The sequence below is a fragment of the Pyrus communis genome, chromosome 11 (genome assembly GCF_963583255.1).
Source record: "Pyrus communis chromosome 11, drPyrComm1.1, whole genome shotgun sequence".
Taxonomy (NCBI): domain Eukaryota; kingdom Viridiplantae; phylum Streptophyta; class Magnoliopsida; order Rosales; family Rosaceae; genus Pyrus; species Pyrus communis.
The window spans coordinates 18,359,039-18,375,247 of record NC_084813.1 but is presented as its reverse complement, the minus strand read 5'-3'; the positions used below and the strand labels follow the sequence as shown (position 1 = coordinate 18,375,247).

General features: G+C 38.2%; 3 protein-coding genes across 3 annotated transcripts; 1 reads left to right on the top strand and 2 right to left on the bottom strand.

Annotated features, from left to right (window-relative positions):
• The first annotated feature begins 1,015 nt into the window (after positions 1–1,015).
• Positions 1,016–4,329, top strand: LOC137749579 (protein PHR1-LIKE 3-like). Its single transcript, XM_068489701.1, has 6 exons — positions 1,016–1,336; positions 1,430–1,506; positions 2,310–2,364; positions 3,483–3,552; positions 3,823–3,883; positions 3,976–4,329. The coding sequence occupies exons 1-6, from the start codon at positions 1,075–1,077 to the stop codon at positions 4,327–4,329; spliced, it is 879 nt and encodes a 292-aa protein (XP_068345802.1). The 5' UTR covers positions 1,016–1,074.
• Positions 4,330–4,711: 382 nt separating this feature from the next.
• Positions 4,712–7,628, bottom strand: LOC137749516 (transmembrane 9 superfamily member 12-like). The gene is made up of 2 exons (XM_068489619.1): positions 7,479–7,628; positions 4,712–7,152 (listed from the first exon to the last, which is right to left on the bottom strand). Exon 2 carries the CDS (start codon positions 7,063–7,065, stop codon positions 5,086–5,088), a length of 1,980 nt encoding a protein of 659 aa, XP_068345720.1. The 5' UTR covers positions 7,066–7,152; positions 7,479–7,628; the 3' UTR covers positions 4,712–5,085.
• Positions 7,629–13,158: 5,530 nt separating this feature from the next.
• LOC137749580 (transmembrane 9 superfamily member 12-like) lies at positions 13,159–15,122 on the bottom strand. Its single transcript, XM_068489703.1, has one exon. The coding sequence runs from the start codon at positions 15,114–15,116 to the stop codon at positions 13,224–13,226; it is 1,893 nt and encodes a 630-aa protein (XP_068345804.1). The 5' UTR covers positions 15,117–15,122; the 3' UTR covers positions 13,159–13,223.
• Between the last annotated feature and the right edge of the window lie 1,087 nt (positions 15,123–16,209).

The following is a 16,209-nucleotide window of genomic DNA, read 5'->3' as shown; positions in this document are numbered from 1 at the left end:
AAAGGTATCAATGAGTTGCTACCGCATTTGGCATAGCGAGGCCCTCCGACAAACTATTAGCTTATTAGTCAAGCATCTCCTAGATAATTGTGTCGTTATGTGAAAAAGGTAAGAGAGTAATGAGTTGCTCCCGCATTTGGCATAGCGGATTCCTCTGACAAGCTATTAACTTATTGGTCAAGTAGATAATTTTATGGTTATTCCTAACCTAAGAGGTCTTTCAGCCACATGGATGGCTCAACGTGTCATCAGCGCTCGACCTTGAGATGTGAATCGTCCAAGCCACATTAGGTCAAAGAAAAACGTTAAGTGAAAACTAAAACAATGTTTGGCTTCTTTTGTTAAGGAGTTATTTTTCTTTACATGCGAATCGCAAATTGAAACATAATGAAGGAGAAGTGATTTTTAAACTCTTTTAGATTAAATAAGATTAAAAGAGAATAAAAAAATAGAAAAAAATAATAGCGTGTGGAATGTGATAATAAGTGTGTATAAATCATTTTCCACGCATATCAGATTGCGATTTATATGTAACGAGAAATGAAAAGCGTCTTGTTACATGTAAGAGTCAGGTATTTTCTTCTTAAATGACCAAACAAAGCTAGACATGCCTTTCAAACCAAGGACAGATCATATTCATTTAGTACCACTACAAGTGCAGTTTGGCATTAAATCCTTGGGAGTAGTAATGAAAAAGATGGTAAAGACAATTAATTCACATGAAACTAACTGGATTAATGAAGCAACTGGTGGATAGGATTTTTTTTAAACTCACTGTGTTCCGAGTTCAAATTTTTTAGAATGGTAATATCGCTTGCAATAAAAATTTTAAAAAAAATGAAAATTAAAAGACTGGAGCAATGGCATAGCTTTCCACGTTTCCCTTCATGCAGTAGAAATTAAAGACAAACCTGCTGGCTTTGGCCTCTTCTGTGCCTTCCTCATGTAACCTCCAATTCTGTGCTAGCAAGCTATACACCACCACAGAAAGAGCTAGCCTTTTTATGCCCCTTGGGTTTTATCTAGTTGTGCTTCTGCATTTGCTTTCTCTCTTCTGAAAAGAAGAAGGGGAAAATGGTTGGTTTTGGTTGTAGTGGTGGTGATGAACAGGATTTTCAAGGATCTTGTCCGACTCCTATTGTCACTCGTAGCGATGACAGAGTTGTTCTCGAGGGTGGGGAGGCGGCGGTGGTGGAGGAGGTTGATCGTGAAACTCGTGATCTTCAGCTGCCTCAAGACTGTGTTCTTAAGGCAAAGCTCAGACCCCGACTTCAATGGACTCCTGAGCTTCATACCCGCTTTGTTGATGCTGTCAATCAGCTTGGAGGCCCTCACAGTGAGTAACCCTGCTCCTTCTTCCTTGGCTTTGAGATTTTTCGCTTGTTTTCGGATTTCGGTTTCTGATTGTGTCACGCGTTACATTTTGCAGAGTCAACTCCGAAGAAAGTTCAGCAGGCAATGGGTATCCAGGGAATAACTCTTTTCCAAGTGAAGAGCCACCTCCAGGTCTGTTTGATCCATGCATGATTCATTGATGCTTGTGGAAAAAATCTCTGAAAATATACACAAACAGAACCGGTTATAAACATTTAATAAAAGTTTGAATTAGATAAACATTAAACTGCCAATAAGACATTCGTAAACCGATTTAGTGACCCTTTACTGAGGAAAGATTTTTCAATGTGTCCGGAACACGGAGTAGAACACCACGTGTCTTTATACAAGTAGTAAGATTCTTGTGTTAAAAAATTAATAACATAAAAAATAAAACTTTCCATCACTTATGTAATAATATGTGATATGCCACTGGTGTTACAAAGAAAATATTTCTCTTTACTGAGGTCCTTATTAGTGTCCAAATCCGGCTCTGAGGCAATACGAATAAAACACGTGCATTTGGCCTCACTTTAAACCATGCTTCATAAGTTTTCTCATTTATCGTATTGAGAAGGAAAACCCACAAATTTTCCTTATTCTTCTAAATAATCTGATGTGCTTTAAATTCATAGTGTTTAAGGATAGTTGGTAGATTAGATTGGAAAGTATTCTAATTTCACTAATTTTTTTTTTAAAAAAAAAAAAAAAAAAGAAAATCATATTAAGGTATAAATTAGGAAGGTATCATTGCATTTTTGTCTTTGACATCAGTTTGCTTTGAGACGGTTCTGTTAGTATCCTTTATATGTAAAAGTTTGTAACCAGTTTTATTTGCGTATAATTTCTAGAATTCTAATGTTAAGTGCTAATGTACTGGAGACGTTTTTAAATTTCACTGTTACAAGTGATTGAGGTGATAATCATTTTTGCAGAAATACAGACTTGGAAGGTACTCAGGGAAGGAATGGACGGAGGGGACACAAATCTGTATGTTCTTCCTAGAAACTTACTACTATACCAGGAAAAATTATCCTTAACTAAACAGTTGGTATAGTGAAAACAAGGCCGGCCAGATCCAGTGCAAGCTGGGCGACCGTCTAGGGCTCAAAAAATTGGGGGCATCAAAATTATTAGTTTATATATGTTTTTATAATAGTATAAATTTATAAACTTTGGTTAAATGATAAAGAAGTTCAGTTAGAACTAATGGTTTCTGTTGTTTAAAATTAATGAGGATGTCTTGGATTCAAAACAGTCTGTCTCGTTAACCAGAAGTGAGGGTTTATGTTGTTTAAAATTAATGAGGGTGTCGTGATTCAAATGCCTTTCCCATTTGTACGAATTTCTTTTTCATAATAAAATTTATAAAATTTGGTTAAATAACCAAGAAGTTTTATCATAAACAATTGTCTTTTTTTTTCTTTTTTTTTTTTAATATTATGGAGAGGTCATAGTTTGAAATGTTGTGTCCATGTTTTTTCTTTCCAAGTTTTACGAATTTATTTTTAGTTGTTAATTTTACTAGCTAATAATTATGTGGGTTGCAAATTTTAAACTTTAATTTCAATTCAAGTCTAACCTTCAACAAAGAGTAATGTGTAGACCAAATTTGCAAATCATATAATGTGTTACCAAGGTTTTAATTTAGTGTCCATTCATTGCTTATGCATGTCAATTAAAGACTCGAAAGTATGATTATTTTTTTAGTCTCATATTGAAAGGGTTAGTAAATAAGAAAAAACACCTCACGGCTTTATAAATGTACTTTAAAAGTTCATATATAAGATAAACAAACTCAACAACTATCCACTTGTAAACTCGGAGTTTTTTTTATTCCTTTCTCTGAATACAAAATAAATTAATTTTTCCTTGTCTAAATTATTGAGTTTAAAGTGTTTTTTAAATTATAATTTTGTTGAAGCCTCACGTGTGAAAACAAATAATTTTTATTATAGGAAGTTAAGGCATATTTTTTGAGGTAGCCTCGGTCCTCAAAAATCTTATGACCGGCCCTATGTGAAAATAACTTGTGCGTTGTGAAAGATGTTTCATGTTTGAGTTGCTGCATTTAGATTTTCACTGCCACTAAGCGAAAGAGACCTCAGGTTCACAGGACTTGGAAGAAGGCCTAAGCACTAGGCGTACTCCCTTGCAACTCCCGCAGACCGCAAGAATGTATGATTTGCTCTGCTCCTCTATCTTCCATACGAATGCACTTGTTAACTTATTTGGAAAGGTAGTTATTTTCGCACTCTCAGTTTCTCATTATGCAACTTTGTCTATTGATTCTCCCTCGATTTATTAAATCGAATGCTGGAAACGAGAAGACGAGTGCCGAAATAGAAAATGAGAGTGCGGAAAATCATTACCCTAGTTCCATTTTCAAGTGCATTATCTTGTAAATGCTGTGATGTTTTATGTTTTGGGTTGTGGCTCCATGTATAGGCCCTCTGATGAACTGGTAATGGCAGCTGCTGATGAAGAAAGAATTAGAATGCAAATTGAGGTAAGTTTTCGAGTTCGGAAACTGATTTGGGAACTTAAGTTGATATATGTAAACCTTCTTCTGTATTCATAATACACACCACAACTTTGCAGGCTGGGAGGCAATTGCAATTGTGGCAGGATGCTGAGCAGAGATACATGAATTTTGCTATGGAGAATGCACATAAGAAACTTGCTGAGCAATTTTTTGGTGGTGCAATTGCCGCGGGCGTACTAAACGGCGTTTCAGGTTTAGGAACAATGGAACTATACCCGGCATATCAGATGACTGCGGGAAGCAGAATGCAGCCTAGCCTTGAAGGCCACTCGACCTCTTACGGGCGTTCGGAGAATTCATCTGTCGAAAATTTCCAAACTTGTACTGAAGATGACGAGAAAACGGAGCAGAGCTTGGACGATGACCCTGCGGAAGCTTACCTGATCGACCCGGATCCAGATATGGAGTGATAGGGCACTCTGGATGAAAGAACAAAATCACCTTTGTGTTGTTTCCTTTATGGAGTTTCATAAGTTAAGATTTTACCTTTTGCCTTTTGGTGTAAAACTTTGACAGCGTCTGTTTGCTTATGTCGCAAGTTTCGCTTACCAAACAGTAAAGCAGTAAGGAGTACGAGTAATAAGAGCGTCCGTTTGATAACTTATTTCGTTTTTGAGAAAACTAAACTGAAACATGTTGAGAAAACTAAAATGACATCAATCGCCCAGAAACGGATATCAAATGCCCCTAAGCTTTCAACTTAAACAAATTTTAAATGTTGAACTGAACTTAACCCCATAAATCAAATTGAGAAATTAATAGCAAAAAATCAATCTGTTGAGAATTAAAAGAATTATCCAATTTACTTTTCCATTCCAAATATGAAATAAAAGAGAACACAAGGATTGAAGGTCCCCGAGCTACAACTTTCTAACACAATGTGATTAAACTAAAGTAAAAGCGCAACGCTAGTGAAGCAGTAAAACGAAATGGGATAGACGGGTAAACGGAGAATCTGCCGCCGGTGATGTCGCAAATGAGGGCAGTACACAGAAAACAAAGGACGCTATCACCGGAGAGCTGCTTCAGATACCGCAACACTGTCAACTTTCAGATGCAACCAAGTGTAAAGGCCGAAATGGTATAGCCAAAAATACTTCTTCTTCCTAACATATAGTAGACTCACATTTCCCAACTGTTTGATAACAATGCCAGCCAACACTTTTCTAGTCGATCTTTACGGACGAGAAGAGGTAATGAACAAAGTAGAGAGACATAAGAAAGCCAATGGTGCCAGTTGACAGCATGATTGCAGTTGCCATGATCAATGAATAACCGAGGTAAAGGATAGCCGACACAGGCCCACTCAAACTCTGCAGGTCAAATACCAGGTAATTGATGGAGTACAGGAACACGTAAAAGGAAACTGAACCTGAGGCAAAGAAAGCCTTCCACCACCACCTCCAATCCTCCACACAAAGATGCATGTATGTGAGAACTACTGAAACTTCAGCACAAACGATAACCAACAACATAAGCACTATAAAAAGGAAACCGAAGACATAATAAAACCTTCCAAGCCAGATGCTAGAAAGGATGAAGAAGAGTTCAATGAAAAGGGTTCCAAACGGAAGTGTCCCAGCACCAAGAACAAGAAGCCATGATGGATATTTGCGTGCAGGAATCTCCCTTGGAATCTGGTTGGTTCTTACGGGATATGAAATTGGCTCAGCTCGTGTGCCTAAGAATCCTCCAAGAAGGGTGAGAGGCACGGAAATGCAGAACCAGAGGGAGATGAGTATAAAATACAAAGAAATGGGAAGAGCACCAGTACTCTTGCTGCCCCATAGAATGAAATTCAATATTGTAAGAATAACAAAGACGATTCCAGGAAAGAAGCACGCCACAAACCAGGAAACCGATCTCCACCCTTCGGAAGTTCCCTTTATGGTTCTCCACATACGGACAGCAACATAACCAGCAATAATCCCAAGGAAAAGATATAGAATGATCATTCCAGTCAGTAGCATTCCTCGTGAAGCTGGTGACATGAAACCAAATGCTGCAAAGATGATTGTGACAACTGCCATCCCTGTAATCTGAACCCCATCTCCAACCATCACACAAAGAAGCTTGGGAGAATCTGGTTCTCTGAACACATCTCCCACAACAAGCTTCCACCCAGAGAGTTCTTCATTCATTTGAGCTTGAGATTCTTTGTCCAGTTCTTCGTATCTTGTTAAATCCCTCCTCACAGTCCTTAGGAATATGACAAAGACTATACCAGCGAGGAAAAGGATCACCATTAATGAATTCAGGATAGAGAACCAGTGCACACGAGCACCCTCCATCTTCAAATAAGCATCCCACCTTGATGGCCATCTTATATCGCTTTTCACAAACTCAACCTCATAAGTAAATGATACTTTTTCTTGCTCCCTTATTATTTGAGACTTTTCGACCTCTGAGGGGCAATTTACAGGTTGGATTTTTTCATACATGGCTTTTTTCTTCATGGCCTCTGGGTCATATTTAATGCTGCAAGGGGAAACCTCAAAGCCAACAATCTCAAACCCAGATGCCTTCTTCTTATCGGCTTCTGAAATGACACCCATGCCTTCTTCCCCAGTCCCGATTACCTGCACACCACTCCCTTCATACTCGTGAATCAAAACAGTGAACTTGAGGTGATTGATGATGTAATCTTCTTTACTGTTGGGTGGTGTGTACCCAACAGGAAACCCAGTCCACTGAATCTTAACCCCATTTTGATAAGCATACCTCATCGCAGGCAAATTATCAAGGATCATATTGACCTGATACAGATCACGGGTCCTCTGTTTCAGCAGCTTTACGTCGTGCTCAGTCAAGGCGGATGTGGTACACAGGTAAAGAGTCTCATTCACAGTCATATTGAAGCGGTACGCAGAGGTTTCGATCTCATCTCCCATAAGGAGTTCCCCGAGATTCTCGGCACTTTTCTTGATACCTTCAGGGGGTTTGCAATAAGGGAGACTGTAGTAGCTGAAGGGCAGCTCAGTCTCTATAGAAGTCAAGGAGTTAACTTTGGTAATGATTTGTTGCCCTTTCGAATATGTATGCATGTAGCTTCCGGGGAGATAAAACCCATTACAGGTGTGCACAAATACAATCAAAACAAGCAGAGCCCATTTGATTGAGGGCATTCCCGGAATCAAGATCGCCATCGGAATCAAAAAGAAAACAACACTCACCACAAGTTGGGGTGAGCAGTGGATCTAAGCTAGCTCTTAAAGTTGCATCCACCAATTAATCTACACAAATTTCAAACAGAAAACATACTAATATTAGCCAAAAGAACACAAAGACTGAAAATTTAAGCAAAAAATACAAAGTTAAGCATTCGGGTTAACAAATTTGATCAAGAACTTGTTAATTGTTCAATTTCTATATTTCAACCGCATCAGATCCACTAATTAACAGCGCATAAACATTCAAATACTCACTCAATCATCCAATTAGCAAAACGTTAATAAAAAAGCATACCCAGATCCAAAATTTGGAATTACAAAATAAATTGAAATCATGCGTTTCAAAAATACAACAGATCCATGAAAATTTTGAGAAATTGAGAACGAACCGTGACAGGTCCGGAACCGAAACGGATGCTGAGCGGCTGTGGTGCGCAAGAGAGAAGCAGAATCTCGGCGTCCCCTTTCGCTTAATATTATGCCGCTGCCATTAGACCGAACAGGCTCGGAGGGTTGACGGAACTAACTACTTTGCTTTCTTCGGAATAAACGGTGCAAATGGAGATGAGAATTATATTCTCCACGCTCTAATATGGTGGGCCCCAGCCCACTGTGGAAGCATATAGTTAGATTGGATCTTGGATGGGTGGTTTTCATTATTTTTAACTTCCTCCAAAACTTTTCTTTTTTTTTTTTGGAAATATGCACAAATGGATTTTAATCGTTCCAGGCTGGTAACTAAGCAGCGCGTTAAGGTGATTAGTTGCCGGATAAATGAGATAAGCGGATGAGTGATTTATTATCTTCACATGCTGAAGACAAATTAAGTATGTTTTATGCTCTTAGGTTAATAGAGTCACAAGCCTTCAGGTTAATAGGACATGTCAAACTCTCAACAGACGGTAACTAATCACCTTGTGAAATCATAAATAGATTATAATGAAATTTGGCATATCATGTAAAGTGTAAAAACTTCTCAATATTTTTAATTAAAATTAAAGGATTTTGACATCTTCTTTAAAAATGTTCATTACTTGATCGGAAAACTTATAATTAGTTATTAACTTTTTATCAAAATTTTAAGCGTGACCATATAAGTAATGACATTCTATGTATTAAAAAAAAAAGTAATGACATTCTCCACATTATTGTTAGTCCATTGTGAGGCTAAGCTCATCTCTTTCTCTTAGTGTAGATAATATCGTTTGTTAAAAAAAAAACAAAAAAAGTAATGACATTCTCTATTCAAGATTAAAACCTTCTTGTGTGCATGTGATAATTATTTTTTGAACAAGATGCAATTACAACAACGATCCTCTACGGATCTTAATGGACATGTAGTCATAATACATGTAATGTGATTTAGCTACTTTCAACTCTTTAGTATCCTGTTAACCATCGTCATAATTGTATTTGTAGACTCGCTCTTTTCTAACTTGAGCAACTCAGCACCTAACCCTCTTTTTTTAGCTCAGGAGAGGGAACAATTGAGAACAAATTGGCGAACAGGTGTGTAACACGTGAGAATCTGCATATGTGTGTGTGTATATATATATATGACGTTGTGGCTGGTCAAAACAATGCGCCAACTCTTTGCATCCAAATTTGAATTCTTATCGCATAAATTAAAATAATTTACAATAAAATATCACCTTGTCAAAAATAAAAATATAGAATGATTGTGATTTACGGCCTTTTCCGTTTGATCATTCTTATGCTTTATGAAACTGCATTGTTATCATCATTATTATATGCTTGTTATAGTGGTTAGCAATTTTAGAAATAAAACCCTCGTTAAAGTGTAGGAAATTATATACTATAATATTTAATTTATATGAATGAAAAATAAGAGTCATGTGTTATAGTTGAATTCAAATTCATGAGTTGCGTCTGTTCGTTGGAACTTCAAGCAATAATCACAATGTTTCAAAAGGGATAGCTTGAGTTCTATATAACCTCAAACATCCCACATATCTAATAGAATTAAGAGAAGAGTTTTCTCCAATGTCTTAGTAAAAATCCGAGTCATGTTTTGAGAGTACGAAATATATGAAGTTCGCTAAAGTCCGAAGATTGAAGTGCTTTGACTTCGGATTATAGATTGTTGAATCCTGAGACACGCCTACCGAACTACAAGCACAAGAGTAGGGGCAAAATTCTGTCTTTAGGACATTGCATTTGTGCAAGCCTCAATCTCCAAGTTTGTCAGTTTTTCTAACTTTCTCTCTAATTGTTTATATTAATCTCATACATAAATTGATGTTGTGAATTTCTTTATGATTATTATTAATGGAATTCTTGTGTTATTTCCATATTTTCTAATATTGCTCCAACAAAAGTTATGGTTGTAAAACTTTTATCTTTAAAAATATCGTTTAATCTATACTATTAGGGTGTGATTATGTAGCAAATAGCAATATTGGCAATAACGTTGCAATCACTGTATTTGGTAGGAATCAGGAATGTATAAACATGGATCTGCTTTTTCTACATCTAAAACACCTTTGGAAGTGAAGATTAGAAACTTAAACTTCAAGCCAAGATGCGTCGCGTGCGACCTTTATGACATTTCTAATACTATCTTTAGCTAACTCACGATGCCAATTATGTTTTTGCCTTTATCTCGACCAGTTCATGAGAACATGCTCACGTGGTTAACTCAAGAGAATGACTTACATAGAACGAGTTTATCGTCATTTGACGTTCTTTTTCAGTAATACAATGTCATGTGTTAAAAAGTTTACACATATAATTTTTTTATTGGAACAGGACATGCTACAAATAACGGTGGATCCGTTCCGTTTAAGTTGTTCTCCTAGCGGAGTGCAAGGCTCTTAACCTTGTAGTAGTGGCTTTGTGCTAATCAGGTCGAAGTTTTGGTTACTTTATAAATACGAGATTATGTGTTAATAAATTCGAATGTGAATAAGCAACGGAAGTTTGAATAAACGTTTTAAATTAACCAAAGTTCTCAAACTTACAACAAATAGAAATCTACTAATTACATACATCAAAATCTCTTAAACTCCCCATTGAATACACCCCCCACAAGACCATCTCCACCCATGGGATAAAGCTTAAAATATAAGCTTTAAAACCCCCTAAGTCATCTCCAACCATGGGCTAAAATAAGCCTTAGGGAGAAAATACATCTCTGGGCTAGATTCTCCTAGAATTTAAGCATGGCTTAAATTATTCTGGACCCACCAAACTGTCATATTTCAAACTTTTTTCTTTTTTATTTATCACTTATAATCTAACGGCTATGATTAGATGAGATCAAATCTAATGGTAAAAAAAAAGATTTGACGGCCCAAAATTAAATCTAACATCTAAAATAATTTAAGAAATTATTTCAGTCAAACTTAACTTAAAACTTTATAAATACTTATGTATTTGTATGATTTTTAATTACTTATCAAAATTTAAATATTTTTAAATCATAATGTTCATAAAAATAAATTAGGATAATCTACATAAATTTTATTTTTAAAAAAGTTACCCAAAAAATAAAATTAGGCTAAAATCATTGTTTAATAATCTCGGGTTAAAATTTGAAGGAGAAAAACACTTTTTAGGTTATGGCTTAAATTTTTCTGGTTTAAATTTTTAAGCTTTATCCTTAAGGGTTGGAGATAGTCTAAATATCGTTGTAAAGGAGAATTTTTTTGATGAAATTGTCCCGTGATGTTACAAGCCAATTCGTATTATAGTACGTACTTTATTAATTTACTGGAAAATATAAAGTACAGTAATTGAATTTCTTTTGTACAGATTCCTCTTCTTAGGAAAAGCAATTAATTGAACGAAAACTAAAAGTGGTTTATATTAAAAGGAAATGGTAACGCCTTCTGATGTGGAACAAGAAAGAGGTATGTGTATACTTTCGCAGGAGTCTGACCCTTTTAATTTGGGGCCAATTATTGAAGAATGCTGCCTTACGAGGAAGATTAAAAAGAGGACGAGACTGGCTGCGGAAGCAACGGATTGTGAGGGCGAGGAGGAAGTGAGGAATGTTCGTACTAGGAATGCCACTATTTGCTGAGGAAGCGGAGGAGGCCAGCCTTGAGGGGTCTCTAAGGTTGTCATGAGACTAATATATCGTCTTGAACGGTCAGGGTATTGGATGCCTTGACAGTCAGTGGCGGAGCCAGTATGGGATCATTGGTTGTCTTTGACCCTAATAACTTTAAAAACTCTATGTATATTTGTCTGTATATTGTATTTGACCCCAACAAACAACTAAGTCAAACTAAAATTACTCCTACATTCACCCTTGACAAGCCTGTACAAGAAATAGTAGTCGTCGACGTATGTTGACATAAACTTTCGGCATATGTTGGCAGGAATTCGCAGGCGTCTACTAGGTGCTCGATGAAATGACCCAATGAAGCTTTTTGGTTGATATTATGATCCCATTATTTGAAAATTCTAGCTACGCCACTGTTGACGGTTGATAATTTATTGGGCAGAATAGGCTCCACATTCCGACATCGTGATACTATTGGAGACCAAAAATTGTAGTAGTCGCCATGGGTATCTAAGGAGAAGGTTAGGGATGGATTTTAAGCATGCGATGGAACCGAAGGGGATTGGTGGTGGAATGTGCTCTTGTTTTTGAAAGATGTGAACCATGTGGTGTTAGTGAAGTATGCAGATTTTCTTATTGAAGCAAGCGTTCATGATCGTCACGTGACAAGTGTATGAGACTGTATGCAATATATGCAAGTACAGATGATAAGAAAATGTGTGAGCAGTGGAACACGTTGAGTCAACGGATGATGGGGTGTAATGATGATTGTTTACTAATAGGGGATTTTAATGATATTCTAGAAAACGATGGGAATGTGGTACGGGATATTATGCGAATAAAATTACTGTAGAAAGTTTTTACCATGATCACTGGGATACGATAAAGGGTGATGTCGTTAATTTTGGCATCGGGCCAAGTAATCAACAAGGATAGGAGTTCGATCTTCTTTGGGACCAAGTGTCCGAAGCGACGGCGGAAGAGGGTCGCGGAAAGTCTAGGTGTTCAGATAAAGGCTTGTCTTGGTAAATACGTTGTCTCCAAGCGGACTTTGGGCATTAAAAAAAAAGAGCAGTCTTTGAAAATGTGCGAACGAATGTGGAGTCGAGGATGAGCGGATGGGCTGAAGAATTCCTAACACAAGCGGGAAAGGAGATTCTAATAAAGTCGGGGGCTATGGCATTACCAAATCATGCTATGTCATGCTTCCGCTTACCGATTGGAGTATGCAAGGAAATTGAACGAGCTATTGCCCGGTATTGGTGGAATGGTTTTGATGGGAAGAGGGGTTTGCATTGGATTTCTTGGGAAAAAATGAAGCGAGACAAGCAACATGGGGGCGTGGGTTTCAGAGACCTACAGTGCTTTAATTTTGCGATGATTGTGAAGACGTGATGGAGAATTATGCATAGCCCTGATTCGTTATTGGCAACGGTTCTCAGCGATAAGTATTTTCTTTGTAAGTCGTTCTTAGATGCTCGTTTCAAGATCGCTTAATTTGGAAATATACAACGAATGGCGAGTACACGGTAATTTCGGGATACAAGCTTGCAACAGATATGATGGAGGCAGGGGCCTCTACCATTCGAGAGGCATTGGAGGAGTGCAGCAGACATGGTTTGTCAAACATTATCATAGAGTCTGATGCTCGTGAAGTTATTAGGTTGATAAGGAAGGAGGTCGGTGCTGATGCGGAGGTGGAAAGCATAGTGCATGACATTCGGGCTATTACAAATGATGTGGGGACTGTTTCATTCGAGTTTGTTCTTCGAGAAGGCAACCAAGCGGCGCATTCTGTTGCAGCGTTTATTCAGAAAACTAGAGGTTCTTTTAGATGGGATTGTATTGGTCCCGAGTTCCTTTTTAACATCTTGGCTGAAGATGTAAACATTTCGATTGGAATTTAACATAAAATCTATCTTTAAGGAAAAAAAAATTAAAAAAAAATCAGTATTTTTCCATTGTAACTTGGAAGTGTAAAAACATCCTTGTGTTTTATTTATCCACAATCACACAAAGGATAGCTGCTTAAGTGTAAAGACAAAAAAACATAACCTTCCTATCATATAGCAGACTCACATTTCCCAACTGTTTGATAACAATGTCAGCCAACACTTTTATAGTCGATCTTTACGGATGAGCAGAGGTAATGAACAAAGTAGAAAGACATGAGAAAGCCAATGGTGCCAGTTGACAGCATGATTGCAGTTGCCATGATCAATGAATAACCGAGGTAAAGGATAACCGATGCAAGCCCACTCAAACCCTGCAGGTCAAATACCAGGTAATTGATGGAGTACAGGAACACGTAAAAGGAAACTGAACCTGAGGCAAAGAAAGCCTTCCACCACCACCTCCAATCCTCCACACAAAGATGCATGTATGTGAGAACTACTGAAACTTCAGCACAAACGATAACCAACAACATAAGCACTATAAAAAGGAAACCGAAGACATAATAAAATCTTCCAAGCCAGATGCTAGAAAGGATGAAGAAGAGTTCAATGAAAAGGGTTCCAAACGGAAGTGTCCCAGCACCAAGAACAAGAAGCCATGATGGATATTTGCGCGCATGAATCTCCCTTGGAATCTGGTTGGTTCTTACGGGATATGAAATTGGCTCAGCTCGTGTGCCTAAGAATCCCCCAAGAAGGGTGAGAGGCACGGAAATGCAGAACCAGAGGCAGATGAGTATAAAATACAAAGAAATGGGAAGAGCACCAGTACTCTTGCTGCCCCATAGAATGAAATTCAGTATTGTACGAATAACAAAGACAATTCCAGGAAAGAAGCACGCCACAAACCAGGAAACCGATCTCCACCCTTCGGAAGTTCCCTTTATGGTTCTCCACATACGGACAGCAACATAACCAGCAATTATCCCAAGGAAAAGATATAGAATGATCATTCCGGTCAGTAGCATTCCTCGTGAAGCTGGTGACATGAAACCAAATGCTGCAAAGATGATTGTGACAACTGCCATCCCTGTAATCTGAACCCCATCTCCAACCATCACGCAAAGAAGCTTGGGATAGTCTGGTTCTCTGAACACATCTCCCACAACAAGCTTCCACCCAGAGAGCTCTTCATTCATCTGAGCTTGAGATTCTTTGTCCAGTTGTTCGTATCTTGTTAAATCCCTCCTCGCAGTCCTTAGGAATGTGACAAAGACTATACCAGCGAGGAAAAGGATCACCATTAATGAATTCAGGATGGAGAACCAGTGCACACGAGCACCCTCCATCTTCAAATAAGCATCCCACCTTGATGGCCATCTTATATCGCTTTTCACAAACTTAACCTCATAAGTGAATGATACTTTCTCTTGCTCCCTTATTATTTGAGACTTTTTGACCACTGTGGGACAATTTACAGGTTGGATATTTTCATACATGGCTTTTTTCTTCATGGCCTCTGGGTCATATTTAATGCTGCAAGGGGAAACCTCAAAGCCAACAATCTCAAACCCAGATGCCTTCTTCTTATCAGCTTCTGAAATGACACCCATGCCTTCTTCCCTAGTCCCAATTACCTGCACACCACTCCCTTCATACTCGTGAATCAAAACAGTGAACTTGAGGTGATTGATGATGTAATCTTCTTTACTGTTGGGTGGTGTGTACCCAACAGGAAACCCCGTCCACTGAATCTTAACCCCGTTTCCATAAGCATACCTCATCGCAGGCAAATTATCAAGGATCATATTGACCTGATACATATCACGGGTCCTCTGTTTCAGCAGCTTTATGTCGTGCTTAGTCAAGGGGGGTGTGGTACACAGGTAAAGAGTCTCATTCATATTCATTTTGAAGCGGTACGCAGAGGTTTCGATCTCATCACCCATAAGGAGTTCCCCGAGATTCTCAGCACTTTTCTTGATACCTTCAGGGGGTTTGCAATAAGGGAGACTGTAGTAGCTCAAGGGCAGCCCAGTGCCTATAGAAGTCAAGGAGTTAACTTTGGTAATGATTTGTTGCCCATTCGAATATGTACGCATGTAGCTTCCGGGTGTTGAATAAGTGGCCAAGTGGCCATTCTTTAGAATTAACAATCCAAAGGTGGAAACACCTTTCCTTATTTTGGGGAGGAAAATGGGAAAAGATGTTTTGTTGTCTCTTAAACACCCGTGAGTGTTGGCTAAAAGAAAAGGAAATATTGGTTCAAAGCAAGGAAGTTCATTCATTTCGGTTTTGGTAGGAAACAAGTGAGAGAAAAAAAGCTCCTTTTGCAAAGAGAAAAGATAGAGTTTTGCAGAGAGTTTTGCAGAGAGCAAGGGAGTCTTGCAGTCAGCCCAAAAAGAAGAACAAGTTGCTGCTTCAATTGGTTAGTAATCATCCACCAAAGTAGGTGTTGTTGTAATAGCCGAGAGCTATATGTATAGAGAAGAAATTATTCATTATATTTCTTTCTCTATTTGTTTCTTTGGTGTGTGAGAGCTATTGGGTGTATTGGGCTTTTGGGTTGAGAGATTGTCAACACTTTGTAAACTCCCATTTGGTTGATAGTGGATTTTTGGGTGAGCTCCTACTGCTCCGAGGACGTACTCCAGTTACACTGACTGTGGAGGAACCTCGTTAAAATCTTGGTGTCTTTTATATTTTGTTCTTGCAGTTTATTTGATATAATTCCTGTGGGTTAGCTTGAGTTGGTTCCAAAATAGATTTGGTGCTATCCTAGCACAACAATTGGTATCAGAGCACTGGTTGCTCTTGGGTACTGTCTAGTTGCCAAAGATGTCAGACGGGCAAGATGAGAATCCTTTTGGAAGCAGCTCCGGGTTTGCAAGAACTACGGTGCAAAATGCAAAGTTCGAAGTGGAAAAGTTTGATGGCACAAACAACTTCGGGATGTGGCAATGTGAGGTTAAAGATGTGTTGGCTCAACAAGATCTTCTTGCCGCCTTGGGAGAGAAGCCTGAAGCTATGTCGAAACTGGAATGGGAGAAATTAAATTTGTGGGCTTGCTCTTCAATTCGGTTGTGCCTTGCAAAAACTCAGAAGTATTTTGTGATGCGGGAGACTTTGGCAAGTGTGTTGTGGCAAAAATTGGAAGACAAGTATATGACGAAGAGTGCAGAGAACCGGCTACAC